Raw genomic sequence first — 25,441 nt, 5'->3', positions numbered from 1 at the left:
AGCGCGGGAAGTCAGTTTCTGCAGTTCCCTTTCTGGGTGTCGGGTCTCCTCCCTAATGAGTCGATGCCTACCGAGGTGAAGGCATACGGACGGCAGCAGCAGTGACAGAGTGTGATCACGGGTGAGACTGTTTTTCTTTATGTGCACGTGAGCGCGTGTGGCTGGACCATCGCGGAGAAAAACGTGCACGTGAGTGCGTGTGGCTGGGACCATCGCTGCAGAGAAAAAAAAAAACCCGTAATGTCTTTCTTGGTTCGTCTCTTGGCTTAATCACTGTAAGGCCTGGCTGTAAAGCGTTAAATTTTACTCTCCGAGAGAAAAAGAGAAAAGTCAAGCGGCGCAGCGGTTAAAGACCATCTGGTCCGGAGCCGCGTGCGCGCGCGCTGCAATCTCCCGCTGTATCAGACACTTGACTGAGCCACAGCGGTTACAACTGGCAATTAATAAAAGCAAGAGACAACAGGAGACCACTTTCAGGTCCGGAACAACGCATAAAAAAAACTGTACAGTGTTGGGTCAGTGAAACCTTCGGCGGGCGAACCATAAAATGCTGATACACTGTAAAAAATGTCCGTGAAAATTACAGTGAAAAACTGTGAAATGGCAACAGGAATAAACCGTAAAGCAAGAAGAAGCTTATTGTTGTAGAATAAACATTGAATGACCATAAATTTAAAAACTGCCAAAATTTTTATTTTTAATTGTTTTAACATGTGAAATATGTGGTGAAAAGCTGAAATGGTGACAGCACTGGACAGTCATATTAAAATAGCACATTACTGTATTATTCACAGAATATCACCCAAGTCATCCAGAGGCATACATTTTTAACTTATGGTTCAAATTTTAACCTACTCATTTTGGACAAGTTATTTAAAATTACTGTTATGTCTGAAGTTTTATAAAGTGAAAATATCAGATATATGTTTTCGTTTTAAAGTAATGTGCTAATTTTTAAGAACCAATCAGTACTTAGCAGAGACACCTTTACCCAGAATGCTTTGCGGTCTGTGTTTGTTACAAAACCTCAGAATTAGTGCATTATTCAACATTAAAAGATATATGTTATATTTTAACTTTGTACAAATGACAGAATTGACATTAATGGAGTTATTCTATTAGTATTTTCACAAAACAATAAGTTAGTATGACTTTATTTTTCAAGACCTCCGCCTGACCAGAGCATTATGATTAGTAGATAGCTGATTTTGTGGGTGGTTTCAGGATTTGTCTGTACAGCTTCCTACAGGGGGCAGTATGGTCAAACATAAAAATACTGATTCATTCTTTGGGTCTTTTGTCGCTTATGATGTTTTCAAAAGCGATCATGTTAAAAGTCAATTTCAGCTTCTTAGTAATTGCAAATGTACCAGAAAAAACACTGGAATTTATCAACTATCTGTAACTTCCAATACATTTTTGTGCTGTTGTTTTTAGCAGGAATAAACCATAAAATAGGCTAATAAATTATGTGGAATGGATAGAAATTCACCTTAAAAGCAAAGGGTTTATACTGTGAATTTAACAGTCATACCGTCAAGGCATAAATAATTGTGCTGTTGTTTTAACAGAAATTGACCATAAAATAGGACAATAAATGCTGTGGAATGGGTAGTATTTCACTTAAAAAGCAACAGGGTTACATTGTGAATTGTACAGCTATACCATGAGCCTATATACAATTTCACTGTTATTTTAATAGTAACTCATCTTTATTGGAACATTTTCAAACTGTTGTTTTTACAAGTGTTAATATACCTATACCGTGAAGCCATATACAATATCACTGTATTTTTTACGGTGAAAAAATGGCAACCACAGCTGCCAGTTTTTCACTATAAATTTGACAAGATTTTTTTTTACAGTGTATATAATATATAAATATTGATATAAAAACCGGTTGGAGTAGAAACGTGATAATAGCTGAAGCGCAGCGGTGTGAATGTGTGTGGTTTTATGACTGAGGACGTACTCAACTGAATCACGGGGGCCTGTCACCAGTTTCAACCCACTGGCAGAAAGGAAGCCCTGTCTGTGAAGTAGGTTGTAACCGTTCTATACGCACCACACCTTTTTGTGAGCCTACGAGTCTGGAAAGAAGCCCTAAGCAAGGTCACCCACCTCTCAGAGGTCGAAGTGGTGACACTTTTCAGACTGATCGGTGACCAAACAGTGAAAAAAGAACAACAGCCTGTTCGTTTAGATCTCCCTATGAGATAACCCCACGAACAGCTAAAATGGGTAACAGTTGTTGTTCTCACAGCCAACATGACACACAGTCAAATGATGTTAGGTACATGGAGACAAAAGATCCAGCATCACCTGAACGCTTAAAAATGTGGAGAGAGACAGTTAATTTCTCGGGGAAATTACAGTTAAATTCCACAACAAAGTCATCTGACACCATAAAAGAGAACACCAGTGATTTTACAAAAAGGCAAGAGAGACGTGGAGTGAAAAATACACCAGACCATGCTTTGTACCAAACACAGCAGTTCTTAAACCTGCTGGAGCAGTCATAATGATGTGTGAGAAACAAGTGTATTTTGTAGGAAAGGGCAAAGGTCAGCTCTGCAGAGCGGCCAGAGGTAAAGCCTGTGGCCGTGTGATAAAGAGGAATTTGACATGTTGGAAGTGTGGAAAGAAGGGACACTTGGCGCGTGAATGTACACACTCACAAAGATGAGGAGTTTTCCATTTTCAACATGAATTTTGTTTATGTACATAAGGTTGCAGAACTTTTTTTTTCTAGCAGATTATAGTTGTCAGTTTTTCCTTACTTTTGTTCTGTTGTCGCTATATAGACAGATTGTGTGTAATTATTGTGAATTGTTTTAAGATAAAACTGTCAAGGTCACAGTTGTTGGCACTCCAACATTTTAAAGTGTGGAGTTAAGAAACTGAGAAATAAGTGGACATTAATCAATTTTGTACATGTATATGAGTGTGAGTTGGTGTCCAGGGTAAAAGATAGAGTAATAAATACTATTGTCTTCCTACTTCGCATATTGAATGATCATGTAACTGGGATGAAGTGGTTAAAATATGGTTGATTTTTGTACACTGGATAAGGTGTAAAAGTTGATTGGTTTCGCCTACGTAACGGATTTTAAGCAAAGCTGATCAAGATTATATTCCATTAATGATTGGTTTATTGTTGTGTGATATATTTTTTGTGTGTTGTTGTTTTGAAATTTGTGTGAGGTGATTCTTTTCTGTCTGGGGCAAAAAAAAGAGAAGAAAATTCAGATTGACTGCTTCAGTTGAACATTGCAGTATTTGGCTAATCTTGCCTCAGTAATCATGAATGAGCTACTGTGGAACTGACCACTTAGATCAGTGAGTTCCAGCAGGTATTCATAAACTCATCTGGAAACAGGCTCATCTAGGCAATAACGACTTTGGGTTATAAAACATTTATATGAATCAGTTCCCCAGTATACATATTAAATACTGCTAAAAGATTGAAAAATTGTGATTAACTGGTCCACTAATTTTTTGATGGCACATAACAGACAGAAGGGAGCAGTGGTTGTGGTACATTCTCTGAGGACTATTAAAAACTGATTGTGAGACTGTGATTGCATACCAGGTTCTTGACCTCCGGGTCCCAAACAACCTGACAGAAGGTTGATGAAAGAGGAAAAAAAAAAAAGAGGAAAAAGTCTCCTATCAGTTCGCTGTACTTAATAGTTCCGTTGAGGTCTACGGGTCTACATGTGTGTATAATATGTTGCGTGTAATGTAACACAGGTCTTCTTTGGACCTGTGGACGTTTTTTGGGTTTTTATTTGAGAAGAGTTGGTTATTTTTGCTTATTGTAGCAGTTGTGGTATTCTGTTCTTGGTCTGGGGTGTTGGAGGAGGAGCGTGTACACACAGCTGCTGAGGGAAGCTCTAAATGCTTACTTCCCTCCTCCTCCTCCTCCTGCTCCTCTCCCCGCTGCTCCACACCCCCACAACTTGAGGGAGGATTTGAGAAACACTGCAGCAATGTTTTGTTGTGCTTTAACACATGAAATATAGTTGTTTTACATGTAATTGATACTAGTGTTTTAAAAGTGTTTGTTACTGTTAAATTTAGAGAGATGTTGTTTATTTGATGTAATCAATTCCAGCTTTAATGTTGTTTTGCATTACGTTGCATTGACGTTACCAAATACATTCAGTGTTCTATTTCTTGAAGCGTGATTTGTTTTGGGAACAAAGTGTAATTTATCACTCCAGCCGAAGAGCAGAGCAGAAGGTTGTACAGTGTGTGAACAGTAAAACTGATTATTGTAACATGTTTATAGAGCTCCTGTTAGACACATTAATGTTGGTGAGGGTGAACTGACAGCAATGTACAACCCCTGGCAAAAATTATGGAATCACCGGCCTCGGAGGATGTTCATTCAGTTGTTTAATTTTGTAGAAAAAACGCAGATCACAGACATGACACAAAACTAAAGTCATTTCAAATGGCAACTTTCTGGCTTTAAGAAACACTATAAGAAATAAAGAAAAAAAGATTGTGGCAGTCAGTAACGGTTACTTTTTTAGACCAAGCAGAGGAAAAAAATATGGAATCACTCAATTCTGAGGAAAAAATGATGGAATCACCCTGTAAATTTTCATCCCCAAAACTAACACCTGCATCATATCAGATCTGCTCATTAGTCTGCATCTAAAAAGGAGTGATCACACCTTGGAGAGCTGTTGCACCAAGTGGACTGACATGAATCATGGCTCCAACACGAGAGATGTCAATTGAAACAAAGGAGAGGATTATCAAACTCTTAAAAGAGAGTAAATCATCACGCAATGTTGCAAAAGATGTTGGTTGTTCACAGTCAGCTGTGTCTAAACTCTGGACCAAATACAAACAACATGGGAAGGTTGTTAAAGGCAAACATACTGGTAGACCAAGGAAGACAAAGCGTTAAGACAGAAAACTTAAAGCAATATGTCTCAAAAATCGAAAAATGTACAACAAAACAAATGAGGAACGAATGGGAGGAAACTGGAGTCAACGTCAGTGACCAAACTGTAAGAAACCGCCTAAAGGAAATGGGATTTACATACAGAAAAGCTAAACGAAAGGCATCATTAACACCTAAACAGAAAAAACAAGGTTACAATGGGCTAAGGAAAAGCAATTGTGGACTGTGGATGACTGGATGAAAGTCATATTCAGTGATGAATCTCAAATCTGCATTGGGCAAGGTGATGATGCTGGAACTTTTGTTTGGTGCCGTTCCAATGAGATTTATAAAGATGACTGCCTGAAGAGAACATGTAAATTTCCACAGTCACTGATGATATGCGGCTGCATGTCAGGTAAAGGCACTGGGGAGATGGCTGTCATTACATCATCAATAAATGCACAACTTTATGTTGATATTTTGGACAATTGAAAGGATGTTTGGGGATGATGAAATCATTTTTCAAGATGATAATGCATCTTGCCATAGAGCAAAAACTGCAAAAACATTCCTTGCAAAAAGACACATAGGGTCAATGTCATGTCAATGAGCAGATCTGATTTGATGCAGGTGTTAATTTGGGGGCTGAAAATTTACAGGGTGATTCCATAATTTTTTCCTCAGAATTGAGTGATTCCATATTTTTTTTCCTCTGCTTGGTCTAAAAAAGTAACCGTTACTGACTGCCACAATCTTTTTTCTTGATTTCTTATAGTGTTTCTTAAAGCCAGAAAGTTGTCATTTGAAATGACTTTAGTTTTGTGTCATGTCTGTGATCTGCTTTTTTTCTACAAAATTAAACAACTGAATGAACATCCTCTGAGGCCGGTGATTCCATAATTTTTGCCAGGGGTTGTAGAAGCAACAAATAATGAGAACTCAATATTTTGATCATCCTGTGTTTTGACTGAACTAATGTGAACTCTTAAGTGGTGCAACTAACCCCTGCAGCAAATCAAATAAGAAGCTGCAGGCTTTCATAAAGCATTGATGACCAATGAAGTGCTTATTAATTATTTTTTGATACATGCAGATTAAGTTAGGCTTTAAAGGATAGAGATTGTTGGGCAACTTTTCACTTCATTATTTTCCATTCTGACCCATAGTTATTCCTGCAAACCAAGTATTGTTTGTGTATCCGATTCTGTCATTATTTTTATTCTATTTATTGTTGGTGTTTAAGCATTGATTAATCCAACAGATCCACTCTGGGATTAATAGAATAGAATCATCTATTCTGGGATAAATTGCTAAAAGATACTTCAATTCACTTTCAGTGATCCTGTATGTTTAATGTTCTGTGAAATTAAAACTGTTTTGACATGACACCTCTTAATGGGTGTTCCCCCACCCCTTGGAACCCCTGCCCAGTATGGAAGGCTGCGAGCCCATGACGGGTAAGATCGCATCTTAAACCCTGGGACAACCTAAGGCAGGCCCAGTCACGATTACTCGACTTTGTCTCTGTGACACTCTGACTCACTAGGACATGGGGGGATGGCACTGGGGTACTATGGTGGGGTCATATTTGCCCGTATGCCTACATGGTAAGGCGGTGTATTGATCTAATTGGAGTATTGGATCATTGTCGGAAACTGAATTGTCATATTAAGATCGGCCTGCACGTATTAATCGATGTTAATCAATGATTATCATTCATCCAATCAATCAATTTTGAAATGATTGGACTGGTTAATAATCATTTTGTGACATTTGGATTTCAGACATATGCAAAGCATTACTGCGGAGCATGTTTAGTCTGTGCGAAGCACAATTCACAGGGTAATGAGAGACCACAACGAGGGAAATTTCCAACACCTCAATACCCGTTTCAAATGGATTTTATTGAATGAATCAATGTGAAGGGAAAAATATTGCCTAGTATTGATTGAAGCATATAGCAAATGGGTAGAGGTGTTCCCTGTTAGACATGCAGATGCCCTAACAGTGGCGAATGTTGTGAAAGTGTAGTGACACGGACCCACAACAGGGGGCGGTAATGAACGGACAATGGATTAAGCCAAAAAGTAACAATTTAATGTTGTGAATTGCACAACGGAATACAGACAATTGCAGTTTGAGGAGTACAGTCAATCATACACAAGGTGACGTGTGGGCAGGCTCGAGGATAGAAGACGTCTGTCCAGAGAAGAGCCGGATTCCACACGGCTTCCACCGCCAACGGATCTGAAGAACACCAGAGCCGCCAAGTCCTGGGTCCCACGTGGCCACCGTCTCCAGCTGTCAGACCTGGTACTGCTGGCAGAAACAGAAACAGTTAATGGTGGGTGTGTGGATACACACCCAGTAATCTCTCCGTACTCAGTTCCTCCGGGAGGGAGAACCTCCACCTCCAGAAACAGAAACACCGGTGCAGCTCCTGTCAGTCACTTCTCTGGAAGGAGTGAGAGGCGAAGACGTTGCAAACCCACACTGTACGCCAATCCAGCAGAAGACTGAAAGCCACAGGACAAACGGCTGCACACAGAACAATATTCAGTCTCAGAAAATCACAGCAGAGAAAGTTACCTGAGTGGTAGCTGATTTCTCGGCAGGGAGGTGGAGTTGCAGTCCGGCTTTTATGGTGATGGTAGAATGAGTGACAGCTGGTGCTGTTGACGAGTGACAGCTGTCACTCTCTGTTGCTCCGAGGCCCTCTCGTGCTTGAAGCCCGCACTTCAAGCAGGGCGCCCTCTGGTGGTGGTGGGTCAGCAGTACCTCCTCTTCAGCGGCCCACACAACAGCGAAGATACTTTGTAGAGACATAATTCCAAGACATGGGCTACCCGAAACAATGTACAGTGATAATGGCATTCATTTTGTAAATGAAATCATCCAACATTTGACAGAACATTTGGAAATAAATGCAAAAACACATTGTGCTTACCATCCTCAAAGTGCAGGTTTAGTGGGAAGAACAAATGGAACAATTAAAAGTGAGCTCAGGGAAATGCATTGTGGAAGAAGAAAAAAAAACAAAACAAAAAAACCTGGGTTTATTGTTTTTTTTTTAATTTGGTGAAATTGTACATGCATATAACACCCAGCTCATGACTAGCTGCTAGCAAACTAGCGACTGGCCTTAAGCCATTCAAAATTTTGTATGGCAGGCCCTACAGAATATCAGATTTACAGAAGATAGCTGGGCCTGATAGTGAGGATGAGGAATTAGTTGACTACATGAGACGAGTATTGTCCCATAGAATGTTATACATTCTAACACGATACCAGACGCTCCTATTTCTGTGCAGGACCCTGAGAATCAGATCCAGATCGGCGACTGGGTGCTGATAAAGACTATTAAGAGGAAGAACTGGTCATCCAAGGTGGGAAGGTCCATTCCAAATGCTGCTGACCACCCCCACTGCCATGAAAATTGCAGAAAGGTCATCTTGGGTGCATCTATTCCACTGTAAAAGACAAAGATACCTGAAAGATCCCGAACAAGACAAGGGGAGCGACGTGTAACAGTGTCGGCTGATGGCCTATAGGCCCAGTAACGGCTGGAAGCGCGTCACAACAGAGACAGAGAGTGACCAGGAGTGAACAAAGACAAAGACCAGAGGTTGAAGCAGGTGTCAGGGTTCTGAAGCAGACGAGTAACCAGTTGTGACCGAGGGAAGGCCTGTAAACTTGAACCAGGATAAGAAGCAGACGTACTACAAGCTTGAAATAAGAGCACTGACGTGACCAGAGCAGGACAAAAGAAGCAGATGAAACTGCATCTTTGAGAACGGGAGACAATCCTGTTCTATCCCTGTGCACCTGTGTTTAAAGAAAATGTCAAGAACAGGGCACAGGACAGAGTACATGACACATTATTTTAATTCCACTTGCAACATGCTTTACACATACTGATGATAGTACAGATTTATGCACTACAGCTGAAGGGAACTAACATAAAAAGAGTTCCAGATTCCCTCAGTCCCTTGCTGAGCAGAACTGAGACTGTGAACTGTTACCTTCAGCCCCTAAGCCCAGATAAACTGAACTTTTTGAACTGTCACCAAAGAAAGAAGTCATCTTCAAAACCAGAACTGTTGTCTCTCCCTCTCTCCCTGCCCCTGGGGACGGAAAAAAAAAAAAGAAAAAGAGAGAGCAAGAGAGGCATAGCAACAGGTTGTTCAAAATACTGTTTTAGCTATGGAGAGATTTGCTGCCAGAGATGATGATTTTGACAATTATTGCTGTGATTGTGGCGTTTACTGTGTGGTGGTATGAAAAAATATATGAACCACGTTACAATTCAGACCAGAAGGAAGGGATACATTTATTCAAATTTGGTGACAAGTATCTTTACTAACTATATGCATGTGTCTTCTCAAAAACAGCAGAAAAACTTTGCAATAACAGATTATTGGACAACCCAACCTGCTTAATGATAGTCAATATAGGTTAAGATGCAATAGAAGCGATTAATAAACACATAAAGTTTGTGGAGTTCCTCAGGGTTCTGTGTTGGCACCAAAGTTACAAGTTATGCATATTGTATATCAATGATTTATGTAAAGTCTCAGATCTGTTTAGTTCAGGAGATAATTCGTAACAATTAATAGATGATCTGGGATCAAAGATGATAAAGTTGAAGAGTTCGTTCAGTTTGATATGAACAAACTAGGGGTGTGGGAAAAAAATCGATTCACGTCCGAATTGCGATTCTTATTTATTACGATTCTGAATCGATCCAAAATGTCCAAGAATCGATTTTTTAAAAAGCATTTTTTTAAACATTTTCTTGCTTACTCGCTGCGTGTACTGTTTGTCAGGCAACGGCTTCCGTACTACAGCTTCCCCGCGAGGGGGGTGGTCCAGCGTGCTTCAAACACTCGTGAGCTGCAGAGTTTAGTGGCTGTAGCTTAGCATGGTGGACAAAGAGCTAATCCAGCCAGCACCGTCTTTGCTGAAGGCAAATGTTTGGGCGCATTTTGGATTTTATTATTTGCTGCGTAAGAAGGAGCTTGATATGACTTATGCAGTGTGCAAAATCTGCAAAATCAAAGTCAAGTACTTCGGAAATACTTCAACTCCGCAAGCCCACATGCTACGCTATGACCCAGAGCTAAAAGGAGCGGAGCAGCGGTCTCTGCCGACTACTGACCAGTGCTTCGCTAAACTGCCAGCCAACTCCGAACGCGCAAAGCAGATAAGTAAATTTACATCTAGAATCACTTGATTAACCTTGTAAAGCTGCATTTTCTTAAACATAAACATTTTAAAGTAATATAACTATTTCTCAGAGCTCTTTGAATCGAAAATCGATTCTGAATCGAATCGTCACCCCAAGAATCAGTGTTATGAAGGCAGGACTGCATTGTAGTTATATTAGGATGCAGTACTTAGTCTGGCCACTAGGTGGCACGGCCGTTTTAAGAGCAGAGAACAGTGCACGGAGTTATTCAGTGTTACTTGTGCATCAGAGGTGGTTGCATGTCCCCTCAGCAATAGGTTGTGTGTTATTGTGTGCGTCCTTGAGATAGGTGGGTGTCTTTATGAGTGTCATTGTTGGGTTCAGTGTGCTATGTGAACAGTTTAGGTCATTCTGGGGTGTGTAATCTGTGTTTTTACCTATGATAGCTTTAACGCTAATGCTAAGCTATTATCCGTTTTCTCCGTGTGCCTTTTAATATTATTTAGACATAATTTTGGGGGTTTCTGGCGTGTAAAGTTGATTTATGTATAGAAGTAGTAATTATGTACGTTTATGAGTGTTTTGGGATGTATATGAGTGTTGTTTGTTTTATTATTAGCTAATAGCCCATTAGTAGTAGAGGCTTTGAGGCCTACCCCCTTTTCAAGTGGCCGTAAAGTGCCTGAACTTTATTATTATTGGTTTAGAGTTTTATTATTATATTCTTGCATTACCATTAGAACGTTTTGTGATGTTATATCATTTATGTACAGATTGTAATTTATATTTCTAATATTCTGTTTATTTCTTTGTTTACAGAACCACACACCTACACATGCATATATCCTGTAACAAACTACAATAAATACAGTCAAGATTAATCCAGCTTCATCCTTGCATTCTGACCGATGCGCACTCCACGATCACACCTCTACTGAACACAGTAGCAAACCTCCAAAACAATCGGAATCGAATTGAATTGTGAGTTGTTGAACGATTCACATCCCTAGAACAAACTGTCACTAAGTTGGGCTAAAAAAAACCCAAAACAAACTAAAATAATGTTATTTGGAAACTATAAAAAGGATGAACAAATACAGTTAAACATACAGGGAGTAGATGTAGAACCTGTCAGACAGAACAAGTCGTTAGGGATGGTCATCGATGTCAGGATCAACTAGACAGCACATATCCAACATAGTCAAGAGAAAGCACTACATACTCTGTGTTGCACACTGATTGCGCCTTACTTGACTTATGGTACTGAAGTATAGGGCAATAACTACAACGCTGCAGCACAACCATTATTCAACCTTAGAGAGAGAAAACAAAAGAAAGAGGATTAAGAATAATTGATAATGCAGGCTATCAGGATCATACCAATCCACTGTTTATTAAATCAAAGATTTTAAAACTCCATGACATGATTTAATTTAAGACTGTTCGATTGATGTGTAAAGTAAAACATAAGCAAGTACCTTTCAGAATTCAAGGATATTTTATGCAAAGAGAAGGAATATATAATTTAAGGGATTTGTATCATTTTAAAGTAGTGGGTGCAAGGACGACCAGGAAATGCTTCTATGTCTCTGTTTGTGGCTTAAACAGTTGAAATAAGCGACCTGAGAAACTCCAATGATGTCCAAATATCAATCAGTTTAAATATTTATACAAAGAAATGGTGTTCTACGGGTATGCATCTGATGGAAACCACTGACTTACTTGACTTACTATGTGTTATGATTTGTTGTATGATTCCTCTTGCTTGATCAACGGCTCAACGGATGATGACCATTACTATGTTGCGTTATTGCTATCGGAGACTGAATTATGTCAACCTGACCCGACAGGGAAAACGGGTGATTAGGTACACTGTACGTTTTTGATATTTCTACAATGATAATGTTAGACGTGTAGATATTAATTTGGATAAACGGGGGAAGAATGACAGGGTTTTTCTCTATATTGTCAATATAATATATGTATTATCAAATATTAATGTCTTCTCTTTGATGTACTCTCTATAATCATGTCTTTGCAAGTTTATGTACCATTATTCCTTTAAGTAATTACTTAGTGTCAAAAGCAATCATATACGCTGAATGGTTCAAGTGCATTAAGACTGTCAAACAGTGAGCAGATTGTCTATCTAGAATGTCAAACTAGTTGGCTGGGGTCATGATTAACTAATTGCAGATGTGTACTTTTGATTAATGGTTCAGCCTTGGAAAGGAGCAGTGCAACCTGACATTGTTATTGAAAGCTTAGGAGACAGGGCTCATATCAATATAGGACCAGACTTTGTGTCTTTCCATTGTTTTGTGATATCGTCATTCCTATATGCTGTATGTAACGATACTCAATAAAAGGAGAGGCAAATGGGTGGGACCTTTAGGACGGACGACAGTTCTTTCTGAAGGACCTTCTCGTTTGTCCTCTCCTGTACAGGATAAAGAAATTCAGTGTCTCTTGCGTGATCATTCCTGTGTGTGTAAACTTTTCAGGTCTAACTCTGAACAACTCTAACAGACTACATCGCCTAAATTTTGGACTCCAATTTAAAGTTCGTGTTGGACTGTTGAGCAGCAGTGGAACACCAAAATGTAAGTCCCTTTTCTGTTGTTTATAAGTTAATAAAATCTCAAATGACAAGGATCTATTTTCGCCGCTATATAAAACAAATAATGTTTTTACATTTTTTCAATGGAATGAATATGTAATTCAGTGAAAGCTGGGGTGTTCCATCTTTCACCTCATGAAATTTTTGTACCATTGAACTCATAAACATTCATTATTTATATACTATGCCACCAGCAGTGTTGCCAAAGTAACTTTGAAAAGTTACTTTATTAAATACTTTATACAGTTACTTTACAGTTACTTCATTAGCAGCCATGGACAACTTGTCGGCAGCTGCTGAATGTAACTAATAAAGTAACTAGTAATCTAACTTGATTATTTTTAAGACCGAGTAATCAGAAAAATAGCTATTAGTTACTTTGCTGATTACTCAATCTTAAGAGTAGCTGAGTTAGATTACTAGTTACATTTCTTATTAGTTGCAAGTTGTCATCAGTTTCTAATAAAGTAAGTGCATAAAGCTGCTAATGAAGTAAATGTATAAAGTAAGTGTATAAAGTAATTAAAACAGTAACTGTGGCAACACTGGCCACCAGTCAAGCAGGGTCAAAATACACAAGGTTTTTTTTCATGCAAATGCTGAGCAATGTGACATGGATTAATGGTTTGATCACAAAATGTTAGGTATAATTGGCATTTTTAATGTATATATTGACAGATAAATAGGTATCACTATCATAAATTTTTGTACTGCCCAACATTGGTGTGTCCCCCCCCCCCCCCAAAAAAAAAACCCATATCGGTCAAACTGTATTTGTAGTGTGAATTTAAATACAGAGAACTCACTAAATCCAGGAATCCTCAATCACTCATTCATTCACTCATTTTTATCTTAAAACAAATATAACTGAAATACATTTGAAAGTCAGTTCACAGAAGACACTCCTTCCCCTCAACACCCACTCATAACAATATTCTTGTTACTACCATTTCTGAGAAGGTCAGTATGGAGATAGGAAAGTCCCTGCGATAAGGACTGGCACAACTTCAGTGACAGCATCCAGTTGCTCGCATGATTACACAAAAAGGAGTGAAGGGAACCCTGGAACCAAAGAAGCAATTGTTATTGTCAAATGTCAGTGGTGAACAGACAAGTAGCAGTGATCTTGATGATTTCAAGACCTCGGCATAGTTTCACACTACATACAACCTTAAAACCACATATACACACATGGCTTGTTTGGCCTTTGATTTGGTGCCCCACATCATATAGAAACTGTGGGGTACTGTAGAGTTTTTGTGATGGTCAATATGCTTCAGTTTCCATGGAATCCTTTTTTGAGGTAGTACTCCCATTTAGTCTGCTCAGATTCTTCACGAGGCCTTGTGTTGCCATCACTACGTCATGAAGAATGGTTCAAGGTCTGTCTGGGGGAATTTTGTGATGTGTAACTTAAATATTGTAAGCACAGCATTCAGTACAGATTTGTTACTGTGTGTTGTAATTTTAGTTAATTTTTCAAGTTTTTTTTATTACATAGATGGACAATGTAGCTGTTTTCAATTTCATTTCCCAAAGCACCTTGTGTGCACATTGCCAGGAAGGTGTCTTTCCTTTGAAATATGTTATGCAAAAAGAAGCATATGAATGTTTTTAGGGTCTCTGCAGTCTGCATATTAATAAAATATGTCAAGGAGAGTACAGAGAACTGTTTTAATTATATTAAAATTTAGTTTTAGATTTCAGATGTTAATTGTGTACAAAATGTAATGTGCTTTGGCTAAAACCAAAATTTATTTTAAGCCCATGGCCCATCACGCTGATTCATTTTTGGCCCCTCTGATTTTGGGCACCTCTGACGTATATGTTGAGAGAGACAGAGAGAAAAAGATGTGTCTACTTTGGCTACATTCATAGAAAATCCTTGCAGCAGGGTTGTGTGAACCTTTTTGTGTTTTATTTGAGTTTTAGTTTGTAACTACTTTTAAACAATAAGAAAATAAGTTTGTTGATTTAGTAAATTTCTGTGAAGAGTCTCTCTCGCTCTGATCCCACTCACTACATACCTAGTTCGGCCATCTCCCCCGCTTTAGCTTTCTGTTGTAGCTCAATTCATACAAAATCCTTCCCACTGGGTTGTGGGAAGGATTTTCAATTTGAAAACAACAGGGTATTTAGTGTATTTCTGTGCAAAAGCAGCCTGTCTTTTTTTTTTTTTTTACCGAAACCCACGCCTGCTCCTAATCCATTATCAATCCTGCATCCACTAACCATCCAACAGGTGGCAGACACATCTATGTGAAATTACCTAATTACTTGGCAAACTGGATGGGATGGATTCATCTATCTACACATCGATTATCTATTCACTCACTGCTAGGCTTGGGTATAAAAAACTGGTTGTTTTCAAGAACTGTTAAGGAATGATTCGATCCACTGACATCAATGGCCTTTTTGCTTAACGATTCCCTTACTTCAAAGCGAATTGCCGTTTTAAATGAAATGTCACCTCTTTCCAAATGTTGTAATACAGACAACAAACCAAAACATTTTTTTTCTCCCAAAATAAGACATCCTGACGTTCAGCGTAGCCGGCTGCAAGAGTTCACCTCAGAGGCTATGGAGTTAAATTTGTCTCATTAATATCTGAAAGGAAATGCTTTTGACAAAAACTACAGATTTTGTTTATTTCTATTTATGGCCAGAGATCAAGGATCCACCATGTACAGATTTTCTTTAAGTCCAGAGATCAAGAATCCAGTGGCCAATTTCATATTTATTTACTTTAAGACGCAATAAAATGTTGTTGACATAGAAAACCTGTAAAGTGTACTTTTACTACACAGAAAATTCACAAGAGGTATCGGTAAGGGAATCTATAAGGAATTGGATCAATAAGTGGAATCAGTATTGATAAAATCTTATCAATACCCAACCCTACTCACTGCATTGTACACAGTGCGTGCTTTTCCAAAGCCTAACGTGTGGCTTTTGTTTCTGGTTTACAGTAAATATGTGTTGTGAGATTCACAATGAGGCAAATTTGTAAATTGCTAACATTTCTTTTTACTAAAGTTTGATCTATCAGAAAACACAAAGCTGCTCAATTCCCGTCTTTAAAAATAAAAGTCTGCTGCTCACATATTCAGCTAATTCCAGGACCAAGAAGCAATCACCACTATCCACTTTCCTCCCACTGCCCAGGAAGTGGACAATCCCAGTATGCTTCATCAGTGGCAGCTCGTACACCTCTTTCTCCAAAATGAAGTTCTGTTTACACCCGACTGGGAACACTTTCACAGCCACCACTGATCCCTGGTACTTTCCCTGCCAAACAGTGGCAAAATGGCCACAGCCCACGATCTGAAAGGATGAGCAAAACATGCATGAGGAGGAAAGTTTAGACAGCAAACTCCATGATGGTACTTGTGGATATCACAGGTGAACACGGTTCATGATGGCTACCTGCTGGAGAGCAACAGCTGCGCACTCAATCTCAGAGGTTTTTGGCGGTGTCAGAGAGTCGTCCTGAACGGACTTTGGCTGATTCTCCTCTAAAATAACAAGAGGTGCAAGATTCACTTTTTAAATGGCATTCATAGATAAGATGCAAATTACAATTAATGTTCTCACATCACATGCTGTGTTCAATAAAAACAATAATAAATTGAACTACAAGGGCACTCACACATCTTATGGGGTAGTAACAGCCAACCATTATTACCTCTGACAACTAACAGAGAGCAGTAAGAAATTTCCAGATTTTGACCCCATGAGTGAAAATACAGTGATAAGACACCAGATCACCTTTCTGTGGTAATGTCATAGCTCATGTGAGGGGCTTTTCCAATCCTCAAATGACAAAATCAGTTCGCGTCAGCATCATGGAGGCAAATAAATGTGGTACACCCTGAACAGCAACAAATTACAACAAACTGAAGCGAAGAGAAAGCGAGCGACATGGCTAAAGGTCCCTTCACACATAACACAACTGAAGTTGACTAGCACACGAGGCATTCGTGAAAAATCGAAGCTGCCTCCAATGCCTCATACACCTGTCACTACAACTATTCATGCACATCAGTGACCAAAAGACAGAGTGTGCCCTGTGAGAGCCCATTCGATCCCTCTTGCGGCAAGTGTTGGCCAAATTCCAGGTGACACACACAAACATCCAACACTGCTCGCTAGACACTTACAACCCCTGGCAATAATTATGGAATCACTGGCCTCGGAGGATGTTCATTCAGTTGTTTAATTTTGTAGAAAAAAAGCAGATCACAGACATGACACAAAACTAAAGTCATTTCAAATGGCAACTTCCTGGCTTTAAGAAACACTATAAGAAATCAGGAAAAATAATTGTGGCAGTCAGTAACGGTTACTTTTTTAGACCAGCTCTTGCTTGCCTCTACTGGTGGTTGGCTCTCACTGCGGTATTGTATCACTTCCTGTTCCGGAGCACAGCGGTGTTTTTCTGTATCTGTTAGCTGTTTAATCTGCGCAGTTAGATTGATCTAGTTATCTAGATTACGATTTGTTTCCCAGTGTAATCTTTACGTGCCTTAACTAAAGCACTCATTCTGCTGAATCACCTCTAAATTATTTACACATTATTCACTTTGCGTGTTTTTAGGAATCCGCTAGCTTAGCGTAGCTACTAGCTCTTAGCCGATTTAGCATGGCGGCTTCTCCTGTCTCTCCCGCACTTTTCTGCTCTGGGTGTGAAATGTTTAGTTATTCCTCGGCCTCCTTTAGCAGTAATGGTACTTGTAATAAGTGTAGCTTATTCGTAGCTTTGGAGGCCAGGCTGGGCGAATTGGAGACTCGGCTCCGCACCGTGGAAAATTCTACAGCTAGCCAGGCCCCTGTAGTCGGTGCGGACCAAGGTAGCTTAGCCGCCGTTAGTTCCCCCCTGGCAGATCCCGAGCAGCCGGGAAAGCAGGCTGACTGGGTGACTGTGAGGAGGAAGCGTAGCCCTAAACAGAAGCCCCGTGTACACCGCCAACCCGTTCACATCTCTAACCGTTTTTCCCCACTCGACGACACACCCGCCGAGGATCAAACTCTGGTTATTGGCGACTCTGTTTTGAGAAATGTGAAGTTAGCGACACCAGCAACCATAGTCAATTGTCTTCCGGGGGCCAGAGCAGGCGACATTGAAGGAAATTTGAAACTGCTGGTTAAGGCTAAGCGTAAATTTGGTAAGATTGTAATTCACGTCGGCAGTAATGACACCCGGTTACGCCAATCGGAGGTCACTAAAATTAACATTAAATCGGTGTGTAACTTTGCAAAAACAATGTCGGACTCTGTAGTTTTCTCTGGGCCCCTCCCCAATCAGACCGGGAGTGACATGTTTAGCCGCATGTTCTCCTTGAATTGCTGGCTGTCTGAGTGGTGTCCAAAAAATGAGGTGGGCTTCATAGATAATTGGCAAAGCTTCTGGGGAAAACCTGGTCTTGTTAGGAGAGACGGCATCCATCCCACTTTGGATGGAGCAGCTCTCATTTCTAGAAATCTGGCTAATTTTCTTAAATCCTCCAAACCGTGACTATCCAGGGTTGGGACCAGGAAGCAGAGTTGTAGTCTTACACACCTCTCTGCAGCTTCTCTCCCCCTGCCATCCCCTCATTACCCCATCCCCGTAGAGACGGTGCCTGCTCCCAGACCACCAATAACCAGCAAAAATCTATTTAAGCATAAAAATTCAAAAAGAAAAAATAATATAGCACCTTCAACTGCACCACAGACTAAAACAGTTAAATGTGGTCTATTAAACATTAGGTCTCTCTCTTCTAAGTCCCTGTTGGTAAATGATATAATAATTGATCAACATATTGATTTATTCTGCCTAACAGAAACCTGGTTACAGCAGGATGAATATGTTAGTTTAAATGAGTCAACACCCCCGAGTCACACTAACTGTCAGAATGCTCGTAGCACGGGCCGGGGCGGTGGATTAGCAGCAATCTTCCATTCCAGCTTATTAATTAATCAAAAACCCAGACAGAGCTTTAATTCATTTGAAAGCTTGTCTCTTAGTCTTGTCCATCCAAATTGGAAGTCCCAAAAACCAGTTTTATTTGTTATTATCTATCGTCCACCTGGTCGTTACTGTGAGTTTCTCTGTGAATTTTCAGACCTTTTGTCTGACTTAGTGCTTAGCTCAGATAAGATAATTATAGTGGGCGATTTTAACATCCACACAGATGCTGAGAATGACAGCCTCAACACTGCATTTAATCTATTATTAGACTCTATTGGCTTTGCTCAAAAAGTAAATGAGTCCACCCACCACTTTAATCATATCTTAGATCTTGTTCTGACTTATGGTATGGAAATAGAAGACTTAACAGTATTCCCTGAAAACTCCCTTCTGTCTGATCATTTTTTAATAAAATTTACATTTACTCTGATGGACTACCCAGCAGTAGGGAATAAGTTTCATTACACTAGAAGTCTTTCAGAAAGCGCTGTAACTAGGTTTAAGGATATGATTCCTTCTTTATGTTCTCTAATGCCATATAACAACACAGTGCAGAGTAGCTACCTAAACTCTGTAAGGGAGATAGAGTATCTCGTCAATAGTTTTACATCCTCATTGAAGACAACTTTGGATGCTGTAGCTCCTCTGAAAAAGAGAGCTTTAAATCAGAAGTGTCTGACTCCATGGTATAACTCTCAAACTCGTAGCTTAAAGCAGATAACCCGTAAGTTGGAGAGGAAATGGCGTCTCACTAATTTAGAAGATCTTCACTTAGCCTGGAAAAAGAGTCTGTTGCTCTATAAAAAAGCCCTCCGTAAAGCTAGGACATCTTTCTACTCATCACTAATTGAAGAAAATAAGAACAACCCCAGGTTTCTTTTCAGCACTGTAGCCAGGCTGACAAAGAGTCAGAGCTCTATTGAGCTGAGTATTCCATTATCTTTAACTAGTAATGACTTCATGACTTTCTTTGCTAACAAAATTTTAACTATTAGAGAAAAAATTACTCATAACCATCCCAAAGACGTATCGTTATCTTTGGCTGCTTTCAGTGATGCCGGTATTTGGTTAGACTCTTTCTCTCCGATTGTTCTGTCTGAGTTATTTTCATTAGTTACTTCATCCAAACCATCAACATGTTTATTAGACCCCATTCCTACCAGGCTGCTCAAGGAAGCCCTACCATTATTTAATGCTTCGATCTTAAATATGATCAATCTATCTTTGTTAGTTGGCTATGTACCACAGGCTTTTAAGGTGGCAGTAATTAAACCATTACTTAAAAAGCCATCACTTGACCCAGCTATCTTAGCTAATTATAGGCCAATCTCCAACCTTCCTTTTCTCTCAAAAATTCTTGAAAGGGTAGTTGTAAAACAGCTAACTGATCATCTGCAGAGGAATGGTCTATTTGAAGAGTTTCAGTCAGGTTTTAGAATTCATCATAGTACAGAAACAGCATTAGTGAAGGTTACAAATGATCTTCTTATGGCCTCGGACAGTGGACTCATCTCTGTGCTTGTTCTGTTAGACCTCAGTGCTGCTTTTGATACTGTTGACCATAAAATTTTATTACAGAGATTAGAGCATGCCATAGGTATTAAAGGCACTGCGCTGCGGTGGTTTGAATCATATTTGTCTAATAGATTACAATTTGTTCATGTAAATGGGGAATCTTCTTCACAGACTAAAGTTAATTATGGAGTTCCACAAGGTTCTGTGCTAGGACCAATTTTATTCACTTTATATATGCTTCCCTTAGGCAGTATTATTAGACGGTATTGCTTAAATTTTCATTGTTACGCAGATGATACCCAGCTTTATCTATCCATGAAGCCAGAGGACACACACCAATTAGCTAAACTGCAGGATTGTCTTACAGACATAAAGACATGGATGACCTCTAATTTCCTGCTTTTAAACTCAGATAAAACTGAAGTTATTGTACTTGGCCCCACAAATCTTAGAAACATGGTGTCTAACCAGATCCTTACTCTGGATGGCATTACCCTGACCTCTAGTAATACTGTGAGAAATCTTGGAGTCATTTTTGATCAGGATATGTCATTCAAAGCGCATATTAAACAAATATGTAGGACTGCTTTTTTGAATTTACGCAATATCTCTAAAATCAGAAAGGTCTTGTCTCAGAGTGATGCTGAAAAACTAATTCATGCATTTATTTCCTCTAGGCTGGACTATTGTAATTCATTATTATCAGGTTGTCCTAAAAGTTCCCTAAAAAGCCTTCAGTTAATTCAAAATGCTGCAGCTAGAGTGCTGACGGGGACTAGAAGGAGAGAGCATATCTCACCCATATTGGCCTCTCTTCATTGGCTTCCTGTTAATTCTAGAATAGAATTTAAAATTCTTCTTCTTACTTATAAGGTTTTGAATAATCAGGTCCCATCTTATCTTAGGGACCTCGTAGTACCATATCACCCCAATAGAGCGCTTCGCTCTCAGACTGCAGGCTTACTTGTAGTTCCTAGGGTTTGTAAGAGTAGAATGGGAGGCAGAGCCTTCAGCTTTCAGGCTCCTCTCCTGTGGAACCAGCTCCCAATTCAGATCAGGGAGACAGACACCCTCTCTACTTTTAAGATTAGGCTTAAAACTTTCCTTTTTGCTAAAGCTTATAGTTAGGGCTGGATCAGGTGACCCTGAACCATCCCTTAGTTATGCTGCTATAGACGTAGACTGCTGGGGGGTTCCCATGATGCACTGTTTCTTTCTCTTTTTGCTCTGTATGCACCACTCTGCATTTAATCATTAGTGATCGATCTCTGCTCCCCTCCACAGCATATCTTTTTCCTGGTTCTCTCCCTCAGCCCCAACCAGTCCCAGCAGAAGACTGCCCCTCCCTGAGCCTGGTTCTGCTGGAGGTTTCCTCCTGTTAAAAGGGAGTTTTTCCTTCCCACTGTAGCCAAGTGCTTGCTCACAGGGGGTCGTTTTGACCGTTGGGGTTTTACATCATTATTGTATGGCCTTGCCTTACAATATAAAGCGCCTTGGGGCAACTGTTTGTTGTGATTTGGCGCTATATAAAAAAAAAAATTGATTGATTGATTGATTGACCAAGCAGAGGGAAAAAAATATGGACTCACTCAATTCTGAGGAATAAATTATGGAATCACCCTGTAAATTTTCATCCCCAAAACTAACACCTGCATCAAATCAGATCTGCTCATTAGTCTGCATCTAAAAAGGAGTGATCACACCTTGGAGAGCTGTTGCACCAAGTGGACTGACATGAATCATGGCTCCAACACAAGAGATGTCAATTGAAACAAAGGAGAGGATTATCAAACTCTTAAAGGGTAAATCATCACGCAATGTTGCAAAAGATGTTGGTTGTTCACAGTCAGCTGTGTCTAAACTCTGGACCAAATACAAACAACATGGGAAGGTTGTTAAAGGCAAACATACTGGTAGACCAAGGAAGACGTCAAAGCGTCAAGACAGAAAACTTAAAGCAATATGTCTCAAAAATCAAAAATGCACAACAAAACAAATGAGGAATGAATGGGAGGAAACTGAAGTCAATGTCTGTGACTGAACTGTAAGAAACCGCCTAAAGGAAATGGGATTTACATACAGAAAAGCTAAAAGAAAGCCATCATTAACACCTAAACAGAAAAAAACAAGGTTACAATGGGCTAAGGAAAAGCAATTGTGGACTGTGGATGACTGGATGAAAGTCATATTCAGTGATGAATCTCAAATCTGCATTGGGCAAGGTGATGATGCTGGAACTTTTGTTTGGTGCCATTCCAATGAGATTTATAAAGATGTCTGCCTGAAGAGAACATGTAAATTTCCACAGTCATTGATGATATGGGGCTGCATGTCAGGTAAAGGCACTGGGGAGATGGCTGGCATTACATCATCAATAAATGCACAAGTTTACGTTGATATTTTGGACACTTTTCTTATCCCATCAATTGAAAGGATGTTTGGGGATGATGAAATCATTTTTCAAGATGATAATGCATCTTGCCATAGAGCAAAAACTGTGAAAACATTCCTTGCAAAAAGACACATAGGGTCAATGTCATGGCCTGCAAATAGTCCGGATCTTAATCCAATTGAAAATCTTTGGTGGAAGTTGAAGAAAATGGTCCATGACAAGGCTCCAACCTGCAAAACTGATCTGGCAACAGCAATCAGAGAAAGTTGGAGCCAGATTGATGAAGAGTACTGTTTAAGTCCATGCCTCAGAGACTGCAAGCTGTTATAAAAGCCAGAGGTGGTGCAACAAAATACTAGTGATGTGTTGGAGCGTTCTTTTGTTTTTCATGATTCCATAATTTTTTCCTCAGAATTGAGTGATTCCATATTTTTTTCCCTCTGCTTGGTCTAAAAAAGTAACCGTTACTGAGTGCCACAACTTTTTTTTCCTGATTTCTTATAGTGTTTCTTAAAGCCAGAAAGTGTTGTGTGGGCCGCCAGAAGAGGAGGTACTGCTGGCCCACCACCAGAGGGCGCCCTGTCTGAAGTGCGGGCTTCAAGCACGAGAGGGCGCTGCTGCCACGGACACAGCCGGGAGTGACAGCTGTCTCTCATTATTTCCTGACAGCTGTCACTCATTCTTCATCATCTCACTCCATAAAACCCAGACGTCATCTCCACCTCATCGCCGAGATATCGTACTTCTATGGAGGTAACTTTCTCCGCCCGTATTAATTGATTCCAAGAGCTATTGTGTTGCAGCTGTCAACCAGAGGACCGGCGTGGGTCGCGACTGTTTTGTCCTACGTCCCGTCAGATAAGTGGTTAAACAGACGCTGCACGAGTGTGTGTTAAAGGTGGAGGTGGCATTCCCACCGTTGTTGTTACGGGTAGTACACACACCCACACTTGACTGTCTTTGCTCTTCGCCAGCAGTACCAGATCCGACAGTCGGGGACGGTGATCACCTGGGAATTTGGGACTTGGCGGCTCCAGTATTCACCAGGTTCGGTGGCGGCGGAAATCGTGTGGTTCCGGCTCTTCTCAGGACAGACGTCTTCTATCCTCGAGCCTGCCCACACGTCACCTTTGTGGATTGACTGTTATCAGATTCTGAGATTGTCTGTGTATTCTTTGTGCACCTTCACAACATTAAATTGTTACTTTTTTGGCTCATCTATTGACCGTTCATTTGCGCCCCCTGTTGTGGGTCCGTGTCACTACACTTTCACAACAGAAAGTTGCCATTTGAAAAGACTTTAGTTTTGTGTCATGTCTGTGATCTGCTTTTTTTCTACAAAATTAAACAACTGAATGAACATCCTCCAAGGCCGGTGATTCCATAATTTTTGCCAGGGGTTGTAGAAAATGTGTAGCCATTCACGCTATCAGCAGGAAAACAGTGAGCAGGCGATCACTTTCGAGCTGGATGTGAAATTTGTCTAAGTGCCCCGATGACTGTGGCGTTACAATACAAAGCAACAAACGTGGCGTGCCAGAGTATCAGCTTCCCCCTCAACACGTGCCGTGCGTGTGCATCGCACGTGTGTTGCCCCCCCCCACACACACACACATACACACACACAACACATGCATGGAATTCTGATATGTATGTACAGATAGGGACTGGCCAGCCACGTCTGAGCCAGAGACTCCCTGACAGCTACAAATGACGGCTCAGTGCACACAAGGTGTGCATTAAAAACACAGAGACCACCGCCAGGACACGTATATAAATAAGTACTGCAGTAACTACATACACAATTACATAACAAAATAACTAAAACAAAAATGATCACATAACACAGAAACAGAGTGACACATTGTTCTTTGCACTGAATGGACAGGGGGCATGGCCGCCGACAGCAGTAGCTGTTGAGATCTCTGGTTCTGGATGTCATGGCTGGGGAACACGTACCATGTTTTGACGGATATGGTCTTACAACTGTCCACTGTGACGCACATGTGTCTGCTTGCTGTTCTCACATGGACATACATTAAAGCTATCACTTTTGCGATAGGCTGCAGCAAGCAAGCGTAGTGCGTGCACATTGACAGGCTGTCCCAGGTGAAATGGACCGTTAGATCATGTCGTCATGCAGCAGGCGATCTGAATGTCACCTCTGTCTGACAGGTCACGTGTGTCCTGTGAGCAGTACTCCACAGGAGTACAAGCCAACAGTGCGACAAATATGCCACTTTCAGACACGTATCACCAAAAAACGGCGTAACAAATGCCATTTTGTCAGTTATTATGACGCTTTTTTCTCCGTAATTAAAGATGACGAAAACCTCCTCTTTGTCTACATCATCTAATTTCTCTTTTTTAAAAAAAATACATTTATCTCCTTGCTGATTTTAGGCATTTTACATTCCTGTTACAAGAGAGTGATGGTAGTGCAGTGGTAAAGTTTCTGTCTGCTAATCACAGCTTTTGTAAATTGCAGGTTTGAATCCTGCAAGTGGCATGTATTTTAAATTTTTTGTTTCTGCACATCAGCGGAGTGATGTGGTTCCACATGTTCCAGCTGTTTTTTTGTTTGTTTTTTGTTTGTTTTCTTTTGGGTTTTTTTTTCCCACGGCAGCTGCCTGATGTGGTTCCACACGCTCCAGATGCTCGCACTGTGTTCCCACTGCGATGGTAGGGGGATCGTTCACACCTGCCTGACCGTGTGTCCCTCCCAACGTCGGCTCATTGTTTTCGGGGTTCGCTCATTCGGGCTGTTTCACCGTGATTTGCCCTGATTCCTACTTATTCGTGCTATGTGTGAAGGGGCCCGAAGAAAAAGCAGCGACCAGAGGTCCCGTTTGGAAGAAGTCAGGATAAAATTT

General features: G+C 40.3%; 1 protein-coding gene across 1 annotated transcript in view; it reads right to left on the bottom strand.

The window, feature by feature from the left end:
• LOC117507749 (bone morphogenetic protein receptor type-2-like) overlaps positions 1 to 25,441 on the bottom strand; it is an 83,515-nt gene that overhangs the window by 12,050 nt on the left and 46,024 nt on the right. The window contains exons 5-7 of the mRNA XM_034167560.1: positions 16,138 to 16,226; positions 15,814 to 16,035; positions 13,659 to 13,773 (exon numbers count right to left, since the gene is read on the bottom strand). Of these exons, the coding sequence (XP_034023451.1) occupies positions 13,659 to 13,773; positions 15,814 to 16,035; positions 16,138 to 16,226 (426 nt within the window). The remainder of the gene's footprint in view (positions 1 to 13,658; positions 13,774 to 15,813; positions 16,036 to 16,137; positions 16,227 to 25,441) is intronic.

This window comes from Thalassophryne amazonica, chromosome 3 (assembly GCF_902500255.1).
Source record: "Thalassophryne amazonica chromosome 3, fThaAma1.1, whole genome shotgun sequence".
NCBI lineage: Eukaryota > Metazoa > Chordata > Actinopteri > Batrachoidiformes > Batrachoididae > Thalassophryne > Thalassophryne amazonica.
The sequence above is the reverse complement of the archived record's forward strand: the minus strand, read 5'-3'. Positions and strand labels throughout refer to the sequence as shown.